This window comes from Stylophora pistillata, chromosome 4, assembly GCF_964205215.1.
Source record: "Stylophora pistillata chromosome 4, jaStyPist1.2, whole genome shotgun sequence".
NCBI classification, from domain to species: Eukaryota; Metazoa; Cnidaria; class Anthozoa; order Scleractinia; family Pocilloporidae; genus Stylophora; species Stylophora pistillata.
In genome coordinates, this window is record NC_142522.1 from 43,627,704 (window position 1) to 43,648,057 (window position 20,354).

At 37.2% G+C, this 20,354-nt stretch overlaps 5 protein-coding genes across 5 annotated transcripts; 2 read left to right on the forward strand and 3 right to left on the reverse strand.

Moving 5' to 3' along the window:
* Window positions 1-47: 47 nt before the first annotated feature.
* Window positions 48-3,767, reverse strand: LOC111339442 (DNA polymerase epsilon subunit 3). Its single transcript, XM_088757563.1, has 5 exons — window positions 3,658-3,767; window positions 3,362-3,438; window positions 3,147-3,232; window positions 1,262-1,380; window positions 48-779 (listed from the first exon to the last, which is right to left on the reverse strand). The coding sequence occupies exons 2-5, from the start codon at window positions 3,425-3,427 to the stop codon at window positions 592-594; spliced, it is 459 nt and encodes a 152-aa protein (XP_088613689.1). The 5' UTR covers window positions 3,428-3,438; window positions 3,658-3,767; the 3' UTR covers window positions 48-591.
* Window positions 3,768-3,865: 98 nt separating this feature from the next.
* LOC111339464 (casein kinase II subunit beta) lies at window positions 3,866-8,342 on the forward strand. The gene is made up of 7 exons (XM_022946134.2): window positions 3,866-4,014; window positions 4,130-4,255; window positions 5,462-5,564; window positions 6,171-6,286; window positions 6,728-6,803; window positions 6,934-7,123; window positions 7,385-8,342. The coding sequence occupies exons 2-7, from the start codon at window positions 4,184-4,186 to the stop codon at window positions 7,497-7,499; spliced, it is 672 nt and encodes a 223-aa protein (XP_022801869.1). The 5' UTR covers window positions 3,866-4,014; window positions 4,130-4,183; the 3' UTR covers window positions 7,500-8,342.
* Window positions 8,343-9,613: 1,271 nt separating this feature from the next.
* Window positions 9,614-11,637, reverse strand: LOC111339453 (U6 snRNA-associated Sm-like protein LSm2). Its single transcript, XM_022946116.2, has 5 exons — window positions 11,509-11,637; window positions 11,371-11,438; window positions 10,776-10,806; window positions 10,583-10,642; window positions 9,614-10,134 (listed from the first exon to the last, which is right to left on the reverse strand). The coding sequence occupies exons 1-5, from the start codon at window positions 11,635-11,637 to the stop codon at window positions 10,009-10,011; spliced, it is 414 nt and encodes a 137-aa protein (XP_022801851.2). The 3' UTR covers window positions 9,614-10,008.
* LOC111339448 (proteasome subunit beta type-1-B) lies at window positions 11,596-16,188 on the forward strand. Its single transcript, XM_022946109.2, has 7 exons — window positions 11,596-11,777; window positions 12,288-12,395; window positions 12,903-12,984; window positions 13,672-13,703; window positions 14,412-14,509; window positions 14,906-15,012; window positions 15,266-16,188. The coding sequence occupies exons 1-7, from the start codon at window positions 11,722-11,724 to the stop codon at window positions 15,449-15,451; spliced, it is 669 nt and encodes a 222-aa protein (XP_022801844.1). The 5' UTR covers window positions 11,596-11,721; the 3' UTR covers window positions 15,452-16,188.
* Window positions 16,075-20,336, reverse strand: LOC111339452 (uncharacterized). The gene is made up of 3 exons (XM_088757561.1): window positions 19,995-20,336; window positions 17,726-17,807; window positions 16,075-17,285 (listed from the first exon to the last, which is right to left on the reverse strand). Exons 1-3 carry the CDS (start codon window positions 20,334-20,336, stop codon window positions 16,864-16,866), a joined length of 846 nt encoding a protein of 281 aa, XP_088613687.1. The 3' UTR covers window positions 16,075-16,863.
* Window positions 20,337-20,354: the final 18 nt, after the last annotated feature.

The following is a 20,354-nucleotide window of genomic DNA, read 5'->3' on the forward strand; positions in this document are numbered from 1 at the left end:
GAAATTGGTGTCTAGGAAAGAGAAAAGAGGAAAAAATGACAAAGACATTCTCAAATAATTTAAAACTGTATTTTCATCAAGTGGTCCCACTTGTACTACCTAAAAGATTCAAACTCTTCAAAAATTGTGAATTCCACAACTCTTTCCAGGACTTTTCTGACAACTTCCAATGATGGTCTTCAATTGAGAAGTTGGTTTCAGAACATTACAAACCTTATCATCAAATGACGGCGCAGCTGTATATCTCTTGTCATTGTTACGGGGTTTTCATCAGGAAATGTAATGACCAGAGAATAATATAAAAGATCAGGCTCCGGTTGTTCAAAGGGCGGATAACACTATCCAACGGATAAATTGCTATCCAGCAGATAAGTGTTACCAAAATGCACTGCGCTATCCACCGGATAGAGATTTATCCAGTGTATAGCGTTATCTCTCCTTTGAACAACCGGGGCCAGGAGAATATTCTATGCATCTAAATGAAAAATAGCTCACGCCATCCAAATACAGTCAGACAATTCAGAATGGCTCTCTACATAGCACTGTCCTTGTTTTTTTTTTTTTTTATCTCTCTTATAAGATCAATACTGCTTAAGGCTTTTCTTCATTTTCTGTATCTTCATGGGCTTCTCCTGTTTTAATTTCTTTCGATTTTTCCTTGTCCTCAGATTCTATTTTTTGACGTTTTGATTCTGGTTCTGGTTCAGATGCAATATCACTCTTCTTTCGTTTTGATTCAGCAGCTGCTTCTTTTTTACCTTTTTGTTCCTTTCTGAACACTGTAAGACAAAAACCACAAAATCAGAAAACATCACAGGTAACAATTCACCAGTGCAGTGCACTGCCTAGTGATCCTTGGAACCTTACTTTTGCTCTTGGGTGACTGGGGGATCTTAGTTCTTTCATAAAAAGCCTATACTGGGCATCCTGGATTTCACAATTTTAATCTCATTTCCTGTCTTACCCAACAACATAAAACAATGACATTGCTTTGGATTTAGCTCAAATGCTTCCATCCCTAATCCAAAACACCACTACATCAAAGAGTTTCTTAGTAATACTCTAAATCCGCTTTAAACTTTCTCTTTTCTACTAAAGTGATGTTTAAGCCAATGATATTTAAAGTTTACACCATTTTTTTTTTTGTATTTGTGATAATTATCCACTTGTTCAGTTAAACAGAGAATCACCTAAAAAAACATCCCAAGCAGAAATCTGCCAATACCCTGGTAGTTCAATTAAAAATTAAAAGAGCACTCACAAGCTAGGCTTTCTTTAAGAGGTTTAATGAAATGCTCAAATTCCATTTCCTCTAAAGCTTCAAAGACGTCAGGTGCAGTTAATGTCTTCCTATTCTGCTTTTGTGTAAAGTTGTTAGCACTAAAATAAAATGGAGAAAATCTACATAAAAATAAATCATTAATGATAGTTTTAAACCAAGTGTAAGCTCGTTAAAGTGCACCTACACCCAAAAAATTTTTTTCGCTTAACGAAGTAAGCTTATTATTTTGAGTATTTCTGCACAAAAATTTTTTTATTTGCTCAAATCTTCAATTTTCTATGCCCAGTCAAAATACGGAAAATCGGCCGCCATCTTGCCCCACGACCGAGTTTAAAGAGGAATGGCTCGAGTGGGTAATGTGACGTCAAATCGAGAACACGAAAGTCTGCATTTCACATATTTTCACTTGTTTGGGAAGGTTGTAGTCGATAATTGTCCGAAAATATGCCGACTAAGTGTGTTGTAGAAGGATGTAGCAACGTGCGAAATTTGCAAGAGGGTATCGCGCTTCATACATTCTTCATACAACACACCTAGTCGGCATATTTTGGACAATATCGACGACAATCTTCCCAAACAAGTGAAAATGTGTGAGATGCAGACTTTCGTGTTCTCGATTTGACGTCACATTACCCGCTAGAGCCATTCTTCTTTAAACTCGGTCGTGGGGCAAGATGGCGGCCAATTTTCCGTATTTTGACTGGGCATAGAAAATTAAAGATTTGAGCAAATTAAAAAATTTTTGCACAGAAATACTCCAAAAAATAAGCTTATTTCGTTAAGCGAAAAAAAAAAATTTTGGGTTTAGGTGCACTTTAAGTCTTAAGATTACCAATACATACACCAGTCCGATATTCACCATACAGAAAATATGACAAATTAAAGTATGCTAAAGTTTGTTGGTTAAGAGCTGGTCGATACTCATCTGATGTGTCAGTTGACACTCAGTTGATATATCAGTCGGGAGCATCCAATATCAACCGACTATCAATCAAGTATCAGCCACGTGTGGACCCCACAATTGCCTGAGTGTTGCTGAACTATGGACCCAGTGTGAAACAACTACTGACTGAGTGTTAACTGAGTATCAACCAACAATTGACCGAGTGTTGACTGAGTGATGATCAACACATTGCTTGAATATCAAGCGACTCTACCAATAAGTCGACCTACATATTGTTCAAGAGTACCTCCAGTGAACATGATCCAGCAGTTCTAGGTTTCTATGAGTAAACTAAATTCCTTACTGACCACACAAGAGGTCCATGAAATTGTTGCCAATAACAAGTTCCATATCCAACCAACTCAACCAAACATGTTTATTAGTATTACTATGTACTTACTGACTAAGTGGGAGGGTCAGATGGGATAAAATTCAGCTTGAGGTCACAACCTTCCACACAAACACAGAGAAGTCTGTGTGTGATAACTGTGAGCCAAATATCATCCTATCCAGCCTGACCTAACTCAGGCATTTTATCATTTGATTTACCCCCGATCCTCTATTTCTTCCTTTCTTCTTTCAGCCTGTATCTCACAGAACAGAACGGCTTTCTTTGGCTCTACTCATGCTGACACACAAAGCCTTGATGCACTGTATGTGGATTTTTGTCAAATATTAAGTAAAAGAAAACTCTATCAGGTGGTAGGGATCAAATGACAAAAAGGATTTACACAGGAGTAAAACTGATACAGGCTGATAGAAGTAGAAGCACCAAATTACCCTGATTTGATCACTGTTAGTTCTATACCTGTTTTCTGGCAGTTAACCATATGAAGAAATATGCAAAGATCGCAAGCCTCCCACCCTCTTCTCAATGCTCTCACAAAAAAAATTAAAGAATAACTATTATATATTACACACCATGAGGTAGCATAAAGAACAAAAACACTGGCAGCTTTTCCTATGGCAGTTCTGGCTTCTTTGGATATGTTAACATTTTCAGGGAGCTGGAACAGAGAAAAGTTCATTAGTTCACAATCTAGAACAGTGGGATCACCTATCAACTTCCGTATATCACTTTCAGTTATTTTCAGATGTCAGCACAATAGTTGCCGATGGAGATATCACAATCTTACTGCATCTTTAGCAAGGCGTGAAATAACTGCGTTGGGAAGATTCAAATCTTCTGGTTTTTCTGCCATTGTTCAAAGTTCTGAAAAAGAAAACCATAACGAAACATGATGAACAATTAATGCCGCATCTTCTAAGAAAGGGTTCATCTGAAAATTTGCAGCAACTTGGATCAATAAATCTCAACATATTGACACTCTCAAAATCGTCTGTATACTTTTTCACAAGTAATTCAGCAAAAAAAACGTGATTAACTCATTAGTATAGTATCACCAGCTCGACACGAAAAAAGTTCACTAACCTTACAATCTCCAAATGCGGATTTCTTCTTCGCTTTTCCCGCGAATTAGCTCTCGGCATTCTTGAACCTCGAGGCTGCGCTGAAAGACTTTATCCCATTGGTTAGATTTGAACACATCTGTCCAATGAGAATTCTTGTTATATATAAGAGAGCCCGTGGTATCGTAATTTTATTGTTCAGTGGATCTTACGTCATGCGCAGTCTGTACCATTTGTGCGTGTCCAATCTGTTTCCTTCCTAGCTCCATCTTCGTCCGCAGTATTGTGTCAATATTCATCTTAGCATTTTGTGTATTCTTGATGATAATCTGTGACGGCTGGTATTTTTGAGACCAGTTATATCTGAAATCTCCCCCAGGTAGGCAACCTTTTAAATTAACCATGCCAAGAACTACTATTCATGGTCAGCTTCTATGCAAATAGCGTCCCAAACCTGTTTTTGGTAGATCAACCTGGATATTTTCATCTTTCAGTATCTGGAATTATCTCAAGCATTCTCCTCCAACTTAAACAACTGAGGAAATAACATGAGTAGCTCAGAGGAGGTGTCGTGGATTTCTTGGTTCTGTGGTCTTCGGGGTAACGAGTTTTTTTGCGAGGTACTATTGCTAGCTTGGCTTAATTAGTGTTACAATTAAGCTTACTTAGAAGTACACCACAGGGAGACTTGAGTCCAATATAAATTGGCCAGAAATAGGACATACTCTATGAAACATATTGTACTTGTTAGATTTTGTGACATCGTTTTATTGAAACCCTCGGAGCTAATTTGTGACAAGTAACAAGAAATTCAATCCCTTGTGAGTTTTTTCCTGTAACCTTTTTCTTCAAATCTGATCGAGTGAGTTGTAATCTGCAGTTGATGTTTTTACTGAAACTGCTTTACCTCAACAACCATCATGTGGAAAGATTTCCACATAACTTCAGACTATCCTAAACCAAATCAGTAGTCAAAGGCAATCAATCTTTTTTTCAGTTTCTATTATTCAAGAAACTGTTAACCTTAATGAAGTATAGGGTTATACAGAAATCTTGCCCCATCAGGCCATGAAAACATGGTGAGCAAAAGAGGAGTTGGTGAGATCAATGATCTCATAAAATATGAAAAGGCTGCTATCTTGATAATATGTTGGTTGCATTTCCTGGGGTTTCCTAAAGCAGTAACCGGACTGAAGACCCTGTAAATTTTTTTTTAATAGATCTTAGTGACACTATCAATTTTTGGAATTAGAGGGAGTGATATAAATTCCAAACAAGAGGAGCAGTGTCATACACCAGTTTAACCTCATTTTAGATAATTCTTGATATAACTCAACGATAGTATTAGCAATAGTATAATCATCCACAACGCCCTAAGTTACCATCATTTTGGTCGCGGTCATGAGCAGGAAAACTTTTTGGCATCTAACTATGCACCAGTGGTTGCAGTATTGAACCCAGTACCATGTATATTCTGGTCATATTACCTATCTTAAATATGGCATAAGCTATTTCATAACCCCCAAACACAAGTCATCAAGCTTCAGATTTAGTTGCCAAATTTTTTATCTACTCATCTTGGTAACTAAAATAGTGGTAGCTTGAGCTGCGAGGTAAATCCCCATTTTCAGTGAAGTTGGTGTTCCTAATAAAGATTTTCCTTATTGCTAACAACTCTTCTCATTTCTCCAATAATCACCCCCACTGTGGTTTTCAGAAGGGATTTCCTGATTGCTGGTTGCTCTGTTCGTATGTTAATGTTTTTTGAAAACTGTTTTCTTTCTTGCTTCTTGCTGAGTAATTTGATCATTCTTTTCTTATGAAAGGTTGATGAAGACTACATTCAGGACAAGTTCAACTTAACTGGATTAAATGAACAAGTGCCGCATTATAGGCAGGCCTTAGACATGATACTGGATATGGAGCCAGGTTGGTGAAATTGTTTTATTACTAGCATGTACTTTTCAGCTTTACTGCTATGGTGAAATTTGATCTGAACTCTCGTTAGTAGGACTTGGTTTCCGAGATCTCACCACACCAAAATTTCCTCTGAAAACAGTCTTAACACATTCATATGATAAGGCCAGGTAATTCAATTATTCAATGACTTTTTTTTCCAATTGAGATAGTCTAATCATTAAAATTTTCCCCTGTGAACCCTGTATACTAGTTACCGAGATGAAACTTTTAAAAGTCTTGTCTGGTCCATCTCAGCCCATAACTTACTGAAATTCTTCACCAAACCAATCCAACCACAAATTTAGGGCTCATATTACTTAAGAGAGATTACAGACCAAGCTATGTTGATGTAATAAAATATGGACAGTGGTTTAGTGTGCTCTATACTCTTATTGACAACCATATTTGTTATCACAGTGGTCAAAATGTTGTCAAGGTACAGTGTAGTGAGTCTGTAACAAATTTTGAACAACGTGATCAGCAATGTCTGAACTCTTTTCAGGAATGGCAAGTTGACCAATCAGATTGCCACATTACTGCCAGTTGCGGTTAAAATTGTGATTGTTTTGTCAACAGATGATGAATTAGAAGATAATCCAAATCAAAGTGATTTGATTGAACAGGCAGCAGAGATGTTATATGGTCTCATTCATGCGCGTTATATATTAACTAACAGGGGGCTTGCCCAAATGGTAGGTGTTGAAAATTGTGCTTGACCATCTAGTCTTAAATAGGATTACAGATAAAAAGATTGTATCAAGGGCTTGGTTTTAATTAGTTTTTCAAGAATGATAAGAATTTCAAATTTTTTTCACAAGTGCTGATGACAAATCATGCTATTATTGAGATACCATCAAGCAATCAATCAGAATTTGCTGAAAGGTTCATAAGCTCTGCAGAGTGTTTGGGAATGAATAATATCAGAACTTATTGACAGTCCTATAGTATGTCACCAACTTGGGCACGAGTCTCTCTTTCATAACTTGTTCTGTTCAACTAGATCTCGATAAACTAGGTTTTAAAAGTATTGTGGGTGCCTTGTAGGAATATCATGACAGTTCTACTTCTGACCTCCCTACACATTGCGTTGAACATTCTGAGTGATTACTAACCTTGTGTGTTCTTATATGCAGCTTGAAAAATACCAGAATGGTGATTTTGGACACTGTTGTCGAGTGTATTGTGAAAATCAGGCAGTCTTGCCCATTGGTAAGTTCACAATGAAAGTTAAGGCTTGTGCATGTGCAAGTGTAGTACATTATTTTGTCCAATTACTCCAGTATGTTATCTTGTTGTCAGAGCATTCCTTTTACAGCTCAGTTTCTGTTGTCGTCCACAGGTTTGTCTGATGTTCCAGGAGAGGCAATGGTCAAACTTTACTGTCCAAAATGCATGGATGTTTACACACCAAAATCATCTCGACATCATCACACAGATGGAGCATACTTTGGGACAGGTTTCCCTCACATGTTGTTCATGGTACATCCTGAGTACAGACCAAAAAGACCAAACAACCAGTTTGTGCCAAGGTATAGTGTGATGAGTTTGCGAGATTGGTCAGATAAGCAAGTACAGTGGGAACCTGGAGAGGAAAACTAAGGAATAACTAGGAATGAATTTAACTGTTTTACTTTGAAATAAGTGTGAAAAAAAAAAAACTAATATGCCAATAGGCAAAAATTGAGAAATGTTCTAAGGGAGAAGCACAAGCTTTGACAGTTTATCATAATTTGTTCTGTTCTGATCATTATTTCTAACTGTTTTTTTTTTTCTTTTCTCTTTTTTTCCAGATTGTTTGGATTTAAAATTTCACCCATGGCTTATCAGATTCAGGAAAGAGCAGCAGCTCAGAGAGGACGATCTGCATCAGCACGTCCAAGATCAACAAAACCTCACTACAAATAAGAACAATTTATTTTTCTAACCTTACTTCCTTGTTTTAATATTTCCTCCTTTAATGCTGTTTCAAGTCTTCAGGATAAAATGTTTTAAAAACGGTTTATTCGTTTAATTGCTGAATCTATGTGTAACTAACAGTATATATAGTGTTCTCCTTTTTTTAAGCACAATAGGTAAAAGAAATGTTCAAAACCAGTAGAAAAATCCTTTTGTTGCATTTTCAAGAATTCCAAATAATTTTAGGCGGTAATGAGAAGTACTGCAGGCGGTAAATTTGACCAGTTACCCCCTGAAAAGGAGAATGTTGTATATACAGATGCTGGAAATTTTTATTTCTATTTCTCCCCCTTTTGTGTACATTATAAATAGGTGTGTTCCAGTCAACAGGGTCAATCCTAGCTCAATTTTTATCTGGTTGAAAATTATTCTATGGATTTTATCCTGCAATTCATGGAGTAGATTCCTTGCCCAGTTTCACGGAGACACTTCAGCCTTGCAGCTCTAGCTTGAGAAAAACCTGTCTATCAGATTTATGTTCTACTCTGATTTTTGCAAATCATGTATGGAGATAGTATCTCTGAAACAAAATGTGGGGTTGTGTTAGATAAAATTGTTCCCATCAGGTCCTAGTTTAGTATAACCCCTACAAAGTTATTTCTGTTGTTGTTCAGAGTACATTTTAACTATGTAGTAGTGTTTGGCACCTTGTTAACAATTTAGTTTCCATGCATTTGTGTACAGCTCTAATGAAAGAGAAAAAGCAGGCTGTCTGTATGTTATTTCAACTTACAGCTTTGTGTTTTTTATGATTTCTGTGAACATAATACACCATAAACAAAAGTTAAGTTACTGTTGTGTTGATGATTTGTGTGAAGACCCTGGGGTACTTAATATAGTTGTCATAATTGTTAAATACATCCAAAAATTTAGGTCTGGTTTGAAAGATGAACTTTGCACAAGCCAAACTTAATAGCTTTGGTTATGCATGTGAAAAAAAAGTGGCATCAGAATCAATTAAGAACAGCTTCTTTAATTGGATTGTCAACCCAGTTTTTCCCACCTGGCATAGTCAGGAACTTTAGCCCTGGAATGGCTTTGAATTGGACATGAACTTATCAAAAGCTGAACCAATTGCATGACTTATTATGATGTATTTGGCATCACTGATTGATTTTCCTGGATCTGGGAAGGGCCAGTGAAATTTGATGTCTGAATCAACAAGTGTACCTATTTGAATTTGGGTGGGTCCAAATTGGAATTTAGTTCAGCTCATAAAAATGTTTGGAGTCTCAGCAATTACCTGAGTGATATCTTGAACAAAAGAAAAAGCACATCAAGGAGATTTTACTTTCGGGAGACATTAACTGCTATACAAAAATATTTTCTCTTGACTTTGGGAAGGGATTTCATTTAAGCTCTGAAGTGGACAGCAAAAACAGGGATACACTTGGCACACAGCTACCAGGTGGACAATCAGACATAGTTTGTTGTTACTGGTTTAAAGATCTCATGATTGTAACCAGGGATATTACAATTTGTTGATCAACATTTCAACACTCTCGTCTAGTGCCTCCATCAGGGGTGATCTGATCGTTGTAACAAGAGGCCCTTTTATATGCTCACTAATTAGCTGCCCTTTTTTCTGATGAGGTGTAAATAGGCATCAGGTACTAAGTCTCCTTCATCACAATGTAAAGGAGCCTGGACAGAGTTAATATGCCAAGCTTGTAAATAAAGGTGCTAGAAGTAGCAGCAATTTGTGGTGATAATTTTAGAATTATACCACCCAACTGTGAGGTTAGATCAGACCACCCCTGATGAAGGCACTGGACAGGAGTGCTGAAATGTTGGGTCGATGAATTTTATTTTCCCTGGTTACATTCATTACATCTTTAAACCAGAGTAGCATCCAACTATGTCTGACTTGGCTTCTTATCTCTTCTTGCACTCACTTCCTTCTAGGAGTTATGAAGGGGAAATGCACCTAGTAAATTAATCATCATGCAAATTGGTAAATCAAAATGCTAATTACTGTCCAGTGAACTGGTTTAAGGTTCAAAATTCAGGACTACAGATACCATCTGTCATTCTCAAAACAGACACTCAACAATCTTACTATATACAAAACAAAAATGTTTATTGTTTTCTTTCTTGACTGGTCTGGTGTCCTGTTTAGGAAGCCTGTAAACATACTATTCCCCTGGTTGTCAGATTTGCAGTTGTTGAGTGATGAAAGTAACATCCAAAAATAGTTTTTCTTGAACAGGTTATAGGCAATGTCAATAAGTCCATTACAGTAGCATTGTGGTATGTGAGGTCTTTGAACTGAGAATTAGTTCACTGTTCAAATCCGATAAAAGCACTTAGTATTGAGTTGTAATGAACTAAAATGCCTAAGTCACTAAATTCATGGTACTGAAAAAATGTGTCTGCTTACAAAGCCTACATATATTTTTACAGTTTTTTCCTTTGAAAGGGTTTCCTACATAGACTTTTTTGTTAGTTCAGTTTGTTTTCAGGCCTTGCTTTGGGCTGCTTCCTTTCTGGTGGCATCTTGTAACAGTGATGTATCAACTTCTTCTGCTGGGAGTTGCACATATCTCACTACAGATCCCCTAATGAAGCAGTTTTTAACTGACAACTAAAAAGGGAAAAAAATTCAAGCTAAAACTTTCATACCATTAACAAATAATAATTATCATTGTCGAGATGCTTGGTGACTTACTGAAATTCAAATTATGGACAAATATGTTATATTTCTGGAATCACCCTTTATTAACTCCTGTCTGTTTTTATTGAGGATAAGCCATACTGAGTACCAGACTGACGTTTTTCCTGGTAACATTAATGTCATGTCATTGAGTTAAATGGTAAGTCATGTGGTTCTATTGAAGAAATGTTGGCTAACCTCATACTGTCAAGTTATGCAGTGTTCAATACTCTACACACCACTTAGACTGGTACGATGCAACACTGCCGTACTCATTGCCCAATCTTGAGCCCACATTCTTTTTCCACTCTTTATCCTTAATCTTTACCATTATCGATGTAAGACCAAAAAAATCACTAGAAACTACACATATAAATACCATGTGAGGATACTTGTCTGGGTCTGTCAGGCTTATATCTGTTAATTTGATGTTTAGAAACTGCAATAAAAAGTGGAATAAAATCAGACATTATTTCATGAAGCTTTCCAAGATATGCCAATTGGCTTCAGTGGTAAAGCGATACATTTCTGTACGGCTGTACCTTATTACGACAATCAAATTATAAGCTTACCTGATCGACCGAGTCTAATGTTCCATGTACACTGTTAACAAAAAATAGTAATATTCATCTTAAAATCTCACGTTTTGCACAATGTTTTCTTCAGTTACAATAGTCCAGGTTCAAAATATGGTGGAAACTGACAAGATCGCTGAACTTTAACATAACTGGAGCACGGAAAATGAAAGATTCTCGAACACATTTGCAGCTGCATTGTACATGTACGTACTGCAATCTGGTCTCTGATGAAGTGAGAGCTACTTTTTTCAAATCAGAAATGTTGTGCCATTAATCCACAAGAGTAAGTTCGGAGCAACTTCTATAACACCAAGAGAATCCTTATAAAAATGCCTGACGACTTCTTAATCTTATACATGCTGATTTAAATTTGTCTTGGGCAAAATGCAAACCTGAAAAAAGACGGTTCTGTCCTGGTGTACCGGTTCACAAGGGAATTACCATTGTTCTTTCTTTGTTTAAGAGTCATTGGTTAGCTGTTGTGTATTGTTCGGTCTTTTGTAACGGCTCTTGTGAACCGGTACACGAGGACAGAACCAAAAAGACTGTCAGTCGTAAGCTTGCAACTGACAACAAAACTCAGTTTTACCTGAGATCATTCTTCAGTTCCACGATCACTTCTTTTCCAACCAGGGACTTGAAAAATGAGTAAAACAACTGAAAGGGAAAATAAAAAATATGAGCATTTGTCGCAGAAAAACGTCCTCGAAGCGAAACCCACGCTCACCATTTTGGGGACATATACTATGGCGGTAATGAGGACGTTATGTATGGTATCATATGGTGTATTACAGCCGCTGGTCATGTGCATGCTCAGGTTTAAGATAAGGACTGTGGGATACTGCGGATACTGCATGGCATAAAAACTGAGACTATTTTAGTTATTGAACTTGTGAGAAAAAGTAGAAATCCTCCCTCATTTGTTTTCAAGTTGGAAAAAATGAATACAGAAAGACCTTTCCAGCAATATTTTAGCCCCTACGCTTTTAACGGAGGGTAAGTAGATCCAGGATTGTCGAAAATGTGACAAGGTTTAACGAGAAACGTGTGGTCTGAATGAGTCAGCATCAGATCAAAGCGACAGTAGTTTTAACGTTAAGTCGATTTATACAAACTTTCGGACTGTTTTAAAGAAAAAATTTTCCAAAATGCAGCTATGATGTTCCATTTGTATGTCAGGAGATGCGGTGAGACAAAACGTTACTGCAGCTTTCTGTGCCGACACTCTTCGTCCAGAAAACATGTAACTTGTGAGGAACCTCTGAGCTCTGGTTAGGTTAACATTATTCCCTATGTCAATCAACCAGACCCTCTATTTTTAAAATTGTGCCAGTTTCCATCAGTGTTTAAGACAGAGAATGGGGTTTACGGGTAGCTTGAGAAGTTATGATTCAGTGAATTGTTCCATGTATGATTATTTTTGTAAGACTTGGGTGCAGCATAAAGTTTAATTCTTAGCCATTACATGTACATTAATTTTATGTTTTATCATGGTTCCAAACATAGGACTGTTCTTGCGATTGCTGGAGAGGATTTTTCTGTCATAGCATCAGACACTCGGTTAAGTCAGGGCTTTTCCATCCACACCAGGGATAGTCCAAAGACCTACAAACTGTAAGTTTAGTTTTTTGTTGGTTCAGTTTTTATTCCCACCCCTTTATTAGCTGCATAAAAAACCTGTGTATTTTTTTGCAACAGGGAATTCTTGATTTTTACTTATCTTGCTTGGAACAGCCCAGTCCTAGAATATTTGTATTTTTGTACTTATTTGGTTGAGTAACATGGACTGTAATTGAAGTTCATCCTCATCTTAGAAGCACCCCTTTCTGTTGGTATAACACATACACTCTAGGCAAACCATCATAAGGGGCATGAACTTTATGCCAGGCCAAATCACGGAAAATGTCTAGAGTATTACCATTATGTTAAACTATTTTGAATAGAGCCATTTATATCCATGACTAAGAAATAATGAACACAAACTTGACTGCTGCAAAATGGGATCTAAAAAACCTGTAGATACCATAATAAAAACAAAGAAAAAGTTTCTGGTAATTGATATGTAGTAATTCCATGCATGTTTATTGTTTACAAACTCAGACTCTTTCTCTTTGTGTTTAGTACCAATTCAACTGTTCTTGGCTGTGCTGGATTTCATGGGGATTGCCTTACACTGACCAAACTTATTACAGCAAGACTTCAGGTTTGTTAATTTACTGTAGAGTAGTATGTTTAATTGTGTTTAATACCCTATATACACAATCTGGGAATACTCATCTCAAACTAGACACAACTAGATAAATTTCCTTTAACAAAAGTTTGTATGCTGTTTTATTATATGGGTGTGTCTCACAAGGACTGGGAACTACCAAATTCACAAATTTGATTGGCTGAAATCAATATTGAAAGTGGTCTAGATTTTCCCATCTAGACCGGCATGTAGACTGGTCTAGTAAAAAAAGGTACAAAGAATATAAAAAATTGGTATATAAGACACAGCCATATAATAAACATCTTATTAACCGAGCTAGGTCGGTCTGCATGGGAGAATCTTCACCTCGGTCGCTGGTACAGACCTCACTGCGTTCAGTCTGTACTGGTGACCTCAGTAAAGATTCTCCCATACAGACCTCCCACTCGGTTAATAAGAACTAAGTATTTTTTCACCTCACTTTTTCTTCCTCGAGAAGTATTAAAACATATTGGTCCATCAAAAGAGACTTTGTAGTAACCACAGACATGAAAATTAAAACAACTAATACTAGTAATTTTACTTTTGAAAGATACTGAAAAGGACCAATTTTTTGGACCACCAAGAGTGTTTCTCCTCTCTATAGAAGAAAAAGAAAACTTATCAAATTTTTACTAATAATATGTTCATTAACTTCAGATGTATGAACATGAACATGGAAGTAAAATGAGGTATGTAATGTCAGTTTCAGTTTTTTTTGTTGTTTTGTTTTTTTTTTTAAGTTGTAGGGGTTACCCAGACTAGTAAATCCAGTTCTAAAACAGGTAGGAATCTCCTAGAGCTGATTGTATTGTGCAGTGTTTGGGCCAGTTATTGGCAACCCTCTCTGACTATGAGGGGTTTATTTTAAGTAGAAAGATGTCAGTAGTTCCCACTTTCCAGCACTCCAACCTGTAGCCATTTTGGTTGCGATAGCACATAGAGAAAAATTTTGGCAACTAAATATTCATAGAAAGTGGCCAATTTGGAAACCTGTATCAGGGGGTCTAGCAGCTAGCTATGACAATGTAATTCCTTAGATTTATTGTCTTAAAGTTGAAGTGAGAAAAGCATTTGCATGAAATACCATTAGTGCACCACTTTTGCCTCATTCCCATGGTAGTATGAGTGTTATGCTTTTAGATTTCATTTAAGCCTTTAGATTCATTTGCCAGGCACTGTTGACTCAACTTTAATTTTTGGTAACCATCATCTGAAGTTTAGTTGTCATATGATGACTTTGAAAAACCTTAAGCATGGAGCACTGTTCCTGACTGTATGTTTGTGAACACTGGGTATGGACTAGGAGTGATCCTTACTCAGGATTGGGTGCATAGATAAGATTAGATAGATATTGAACCTTCTAATTTAATTTTGATCTGTTTACACTCATTTAATAGTTGTCCAGCCATTGCTCAGATGTTATCAACTGTTTTGTACTACCGCCGCTTCTTCCCTTATTATACATACAACATTCTGGCAGGATTGGACAGTGAAGGTAAACTTTTATTGCCCATCGAAACGGCATATTTTTTTCACTGATCATGGGAAGGTCTGTGTCCTGTTTCACTTGTAATTATTACAGGCTTGGTGAGTATTATAAAGATCAAAGTATTGATTCTCAAAATGACTTCCACGGGTCCATGTGTTTTCCAAGAAAAAACAAATGAAATGAAAAGAAATTGGATTACCAAAATGCATGGTAATGCTCAAACAATCCTCCCTTCAAACCAGATAAAGTTGTTGAATAATCATGTGATGTCACCTCAGGTGTCATTTCTTGCAGCAAGTAGCAGATTAAGTCGCAAAGTAGGTCCTCAATAAAAGCATCAAAATCAACTCTTTCTGTGGCATGATAAAACATGCATTGATGATCATTGTTTCTTGCTATCAGGTAAAGGATGCGTTTTTAGTTTTGATCCAGTGGGTTCTTATGAAAGAGAGACTTACAGAGCTGGGGGGTCTGCTTCAGCCCTTCTGCAGCCATTACTTGACAATCAGGTAAAACTGTTTCTTCATGTTTTGAGGATTTGCATTCTTTGTTAATTTTTTACTATGCAAGTGAAATTTGTTCCCAATGAATCAGCAGTCTTTATCCCGATTCATTAAAATAATGATTTATATTTAATTTGTAGTTTAATTAGTTTTTAGTTTTTTTAGTTTTTTTCCATAACAACAAAAAATTTCATATTTAATTTTAACTAAATGTACAAGTTTGCATTTATATTTATCTTTGCCAATGTTTTTCTTTAAGATTGGTTTCAAAAACCAGCAAGAAGTAACTGAAGTTCCACTGACCAAAGAGAAAGCAGTTTTTCTGGTAAAGGATGTATTTACTGCTGCTGCTGAGAGAGATATCTACACTGGAGATGCAGTAGTTATCAGTGTTATCACTAAAGATGGCGTCACACAAGAAGCCTTCCCACTCAGAAGAGATTAATAATTGTTGTAGTTAACAATTTTGTGTGCGTGTCAGCCTGTTTCTAAAAGTGCACCGTAGATCAAAGGATTTTATCCTTTTCTTCTCTCTATATTGTTAGTCTGTATCAAAAAGCGTTTGATTAAATGCACCGGTAGATGCGCTTGAACTTTGCTCTTAACCCTTTAACTCCTAGAATTGAGTAACTTGTAACCCTGTAATATCCATACACTATCCAGCAAACAGGTAATGAGAACACTCAGGTGTATCAGGCAGAATCGCATCATTAAATAAAATCTCGCATTCTGATTGGTTAACGAAGCGAGGTATTTAGCGTGGAATTGCGAGTTGAAAACGCATCTACGTAAGCATAACAATTTTAAGTAATGCTTTTTCCTGTTTTTACTCATTTTTATTCAGTTATGCGATTCAAGGAAAATCCATTACTTCACTCGTGAATTCCGCATTAAATTGCACGCGAAAACCGATATCGCACGAATCGCGATATCGTCAAGTAATGAATTTTCCTATAGAAGTTGTTATGTTGATCTAACATCAGTTCTTTTAAGTAATTTACAAGGAAATGTGTAGAAGCTGGAGGGGAGAATTCACAATCAGATCTTGGGAGTTAAAGGGTTCATTGCTAAAAGAAAAAAAACGTGATCCATGTTTCAGGAATAGCTCTGTACTTATGGAAGACAAGGCCCCACTGTCTCGTTAGTGTATAGTTGGTGGACAATAAAATCACAAGTTTCTGATTTTTTTAATTGTTATTGGTCGCACGAAAACAACAAGGGATAAACTAATACCGAGATCCTTCGGAAAGGCGCAAGACATAAACTTGTCTCGAGATCCTTCGGAACGGTTCTCTAAAACACTTTGCTACTGAACTAGAACACTACACAAAGACCATTAATTGTGGACAAGATCATTTGACAGAGTGTCATCAGGTCGCTTAAGTTATGCGACAAGGACAAAAGTTATGACATAATTGTTGGTTATTACAAGTTGTTGAACACCTTCCGTGCAGATTTAAGAATCAAAGTCTTTTCAACAGTTATTTTTATCATTTCTGCGATTGTTTTTCTCTTCTCTCTCTCTAACTTAGGAACACGCTTCTGAAATATGACTGGAAAGCTGCTTTGTATAAATGAGGACAATTTCGGAGCCGACTTTCTGCATGCAATGGCCAAACAAAAAGAGAGGGCTTGTGAAAAAAGTATTCAAAATCAGTTACAGCCGAGTAAAGGGGGCCATACGAGAATTGAAGAGAATGCGCCTTAGGACGAGCACTATTGGACGGATTTTGTGCTTTACCATATTTACTGTCTGACAAAGAGTCCTAAATAATTTTTTTTTACGCTTCTAAAAGTTTAGACTCGCTGACCCGTTTTGGACTGCTTTTTAGCTAATCCTCGTGTAATTTTTGAATGTCAATCGCTAAAAAGGTAAATAACTTTCATGCAGGATGGTCCCGGGTTGTTGTTTTCGTCGTTGTGGTTGACCAGGTCTTCCCAGTACCACAGCCGATATTCTTGACCAGCGGTCACCAGCAGTGGAATGGTGAATGATAACACCAGTTCAGGGGAGTTGCCTGTAAATCCAGGAAGCTGGTAGTAAGTAGCATTGTGATCTTCGGGGAAAACAACATTGTTGTCCTTATCTGTTAGAATTGTGTCGATGTCGGAATGATAGCCCCAGTTACTTTCATCTTCCGGTGTGCAGCCCACCTTACCAGAAATGTGTACCAACCTGATAGAGTAGATTTTACCGGCCAAGAGAGTGAAAAACACTCCTGGCATATCGCCTTTTCCGTACATGCAAACATGGTACGGTATTTCAACCAGCCATTTTTCTACAGGAAGGAAAAAGTGACAGTAATAGTCGGTTGTTAACAATTCGACAGCCGAGCTCTAAAACGTAGGACGGCTCCTAGTTGGTTGAATTCCTCGATGTACTGGTTCAACATGTCACTTCGATACAGGTGCCATAGGAATTAACAAAAAAAAAAACTCGATTTCGCCAACTGTACTGTCAGTATGGATACATGTACACACCCTCAACAACAACTGCAATACGTTTAAGTTAGATGGAGTCTCTGTAATATGTTATACACGCCGTATCATGCAATTACGTTTCATATCATTCAGAAATACAACGTTAAATGTTAAAGCTCTGAACGGTGGGTGTAAAGCCTTCTTAACTTCCTGCCACTTTCAATATTTGAAATTTTGATCATAAGGAATGGATGGTTTAGCCGTTTTGGCTGGTACCGGTTTAGTTAATTACACTTACCACAATAACTGCCGGAGTAATTTGGATGACAATCGCCGCACCAGCTGCTGTTATGCGAACAGGGGTTCGATAAACACGGAGTCTGTGAGGGAATATTTGACGTTTCAGTTACTTTCATATCCGTAAGAATCATAACAAGTAAAAAGAGTGGGAATGAACGATGTAAAAGTATTTTCCTTGAATGAGGGTCTAAATGGGATGATGGCTTGTATGGCTAACGGTTAAATCGGCCAGTTTACGGCTAAAGGTTGATATCTTTCCATTGAGGTCACCAGAACAATTTTTGCGGCTAACGGTTAATATTGTTACGACTAACGGTTAAAATTTGTCAAATTTAACGCCTATAACTGTTAAACGTCTTGAACATTTTACGGCTAACGGTTAACCCCGTTGAGACCCTCTTGAACCAAGTGCCGCATTCATCATTTGGCAAACAATGCAAAACGCACAAAACTGATCCAGACACTGACGGCGGTTTGCTTGATCTGAACAAACACGTTTCAATTTTGAGTTTGACAAATGTTATCAATAATTTAACGGGCCATCGTTTAACGTGACCTTCACAAGGTTCCCTTGTCCCTTAAAAGAAGAAGTACGTATCGCGGAAGTGATACATTTTAGTATCTCCGTGATTCAAAAGTATGCATGTAATACTGTTGCGTTTGAGACTCCAAAGGGTAACCCTACCTTTCAAAAACTTTTCTTTAAATGCGCTAGAACGCTTTAATTTCGGTTTAACTCTTGCTCAAAACCTGGCGCATACTCGCTTGCGACGTAACAAGGTCTCATTCTTCATTTCAATCCCTTATTGTATTTCTTAGCGATCGAAAAAGTCAGTGAGAAAAGCCTTCGAGACTCGTTTTCATTGGGAACTTAAGTAAAGATTGTATTTCATCTAAGCAGAGTTAGTCCCCTCTACTAACTATGATCTAAGTAAAGAGATTGATTCCTTTTGATTTGGTTATCCAAAATTCAAATGAATTCTTTATAACTTTTTTTCTTTTCCTGATTGCAAAAAGTATTTGAGGAACAGTGTGTGGCGTGTAAAGAAACGTCACGCTGAAATTACTATTCAACGAGAGAGAGAAAGAGGCACCTGTTAATTAAAAGCAATTCGCCGCAGGATGACTGTCCGATTAAACCGCCAAGAACATGACGTTTGTGTTACAGAGCATGCATTTGAAGTGTTCTGACGTGTAGCCATTATACCAAATCGCATCTAAAATTCGTTTTTTTTTTCCTAAGACATTTTTAAAAGAAACACTGGCAGGACAAGGTGTACGTTCATGCTGGAAACCACATCAGAAATTCAAACTTTGATGGTCCTTGAACGCTGAAAACTCCAGCGGGAAACTCTTCTTAAATTCTGTTTGCCTGTTCTCAGTTTTTCGTACCATTTTCCACAAGCACATTTAAGGTAGATAGTGATTTGCTTGTATTTTAACGCCTTTATGACCTTCCATTTGATATTGGAGGTTTTTCAACCAGAGAAATACAGAGCAACCGCAGAATACTCGGCCACTTTGGTCCACCTCATTTACATGTGTCGGGAGGCTTTGAAGAACGAAGCGTAACTCCAATAGACGCTATTCTTATTCAATGACATATAAATGAGTGGCGGGGTATTCTGCAGTTTAGCCAGAAGTACATTCAATGGATGGTATTTATTTCAGCAGGGCGAAAGTATACTGAACTCACTTGGTGGTTTTTAAGGAGTTTTAAATTCATGTAGCTTACATTAGGAAGTCCGGCATGGAGATTAAACGTACCCGCGGAGCTTGTTAATCACCCTTTTGTCACATTACTACGTATGCAGAAATAAGGTAATGAGGAATTTGATGTCAAAGCTGAAAATAGTCCTTGGAACAGGATGACCCAATGTAACGAGGTCAAAGAAAATGTCCTTCTGACAGGCAAAAATAAAACACGAACTGGGCTTGAGTAAAGAAGTATCAATAAATGCGATCACTTTTAACTTCGGTAGAAAAAGGGGCGCCAAGCGTCATCGAAAGATTCTACGAGACGAATAGTTTTGTTTCACTTCTTGTGCTGTCGGTGTCGAGGGCCTTGTGCATAGCTTGGTCAATCAAATTGAGATATTTCGTAAGAAATAAAAGAATAAGTTGTATTATGTTAAATTCAGAATAAATCGCAGAATTGACGTGCCTCAGTTGCCTTTGTAACCTGACCGGCGTAATCTTACTCTAAAAATCAATAAAAACGATTCTAAGACCGCTTTAGTTAATTGTAGCTGTTGTACAAACTATACCTTTACACTGTAGTGATGGAAGCGTGGACTTGGTCTAAAGCTGTCAGAAGCGTTATACTTGTCCGTGGGAAGCAGCTTACAAACATAACGACTATTGATATCAGGTTTAGTAGCAAGGTTTGTTGAAAAACATCGCTGATCTTCTAAACAGTGAAGCTGACAATCTATTCGATCTCTGACAAGCCTGGATTCAAGCTCCAGTACATCAAGAACGTGAAAAACATGGTCGATAAACGAAGCGACACGAAATTTAGAATCACGATGAAGACTTCTGGCGCATAAAGATTGTTCGAGAGGAAACAACATGCAAACCAACAAAATATTTTGCAAAGTCTGAAACATTTCGAATCTAGCACAGTT

What these genes read in the sequence shown, in the direction of transcription:
- LOC111339464 (XM_022946134.2), top strand. Translation starts at nt 4,184, where the DNA reads ATGAGTAGCTCAGAGGAGGTGTCGTGGATTTCTTGGTTCTGTGGTCTT. An exon ending in ACAGGGGGCTTGCCCAAATG is followed by an intron (nt 6,287 to 6,727) that starts GTAGGTGTTGAA and finishes TCTTATATGCAG; the next exon opens with CTTGAAAAATACCAGAATGG. An exon ending in AACAACCAGTTTGTGCCAAG is followed by an intron (nt 7,124 to 7,384) that starts GTATAGTGTGAT and finishes CTTTTTTTCCAG; the next exon opens with ATTGTTTGGATTTAAAATTT.
- LOC111339448 (XM_022946109.2), top strand. Translation starts at nt 11,722, where the DNA reads ATGAATACAGAAAGACCTTTCCAGCAATATTTTAGCCCCTACGCTTTT. An exon ending in TTATTACAGCAAGACTTCAG is followed by an intron (nt 12,985 to 13,671) that starts GTTTGTTAATTT and finishes CATTAACTTCAG; the next exon opens with ATGTATGAACATGAACATGG. An exon ending in GGCAGGATTGGACAGTGAAG is followed by an intron (nt 14,510 to 14,905) that starts GTAAACTTTTAT and finishes TCTTGCTATCAG; the next exon opens with GTAAAGGATGCGTTTTTAGT.
- LOC111339452 (XM_088757561.1), bottom strand. Translation starts at nt 20,336, where the DNA reads ATGTTTCAGACTTTGCAAAATATTTTGTTGGTTTGCATGTTGTTTCCT. An exon ending in TCCATCACTACAGTGTAAAG is followed by an intron (nt 17,808 to 19,994) that starts GTATAGTTTGTA and finishes ATTCCCTCACAG; the next exon opens with ACTCCGTGTTTATCGAACCC. An exon ending in TTACTCCGGCAGTTATTGTG is followed by an intron (nt 17,286 to 17,725) that starts GTAAGTGTAATT and finishes TCCTTCCTGTAG; the next exon opens with AAAAATGGCTGGTTGAAATA.
- LOC111339442 (XM_088757563.1), bottom strand. Translation starts at nt 3,427, where the DNA reads ATGGCAGAAAAACCAGAAGATTTGAATCTTCCCAACGCAGTTATTTCA. An exon ending in CACGCCTTGCTAAAGATGCA is followed by an intron (nt 3,233 to 3,361) that starts GTAAGATTGTGA and finishes TCTCTGTTCCAG; the next exon opens with CTCCCTGAAAATGTTAACAT. An exon ending in TCTTAAAGAAAGCCTAGCTT is followed by an intron (nt 780 to 1,261) that starts GTGAGTGCTCTT and finishes TTTGTCTTACAG; the next exon opens with TGTTCAGAAAGGAACAAAAA.
- LOC111339453 (XM_022946116.2), bottom strand. Translation starts at nt 11,637, where the DNA reads ATGCAGTATCCGCAGTATCCCACAGTCCTTATCTTAAACCTGAGCATG. An exon ending in CATTAGACTCGGTCGATCAG is followed by an intron (nt 10,643 to 10,775) that starts GTAAGCTTATAA and finishes TTTTTATTGCAG; the next exon opens with TTTCTAAACATCAAATTAAC. An exon ending in CAGACAAGTATCCTCACATG is followed by an intron (nt 10,135 to 10,582) that starts GTATTTATATGT and finishes TTCCCTTTTTAG; the next exon opens with TTGTCAGTTAAAAACTGCTT.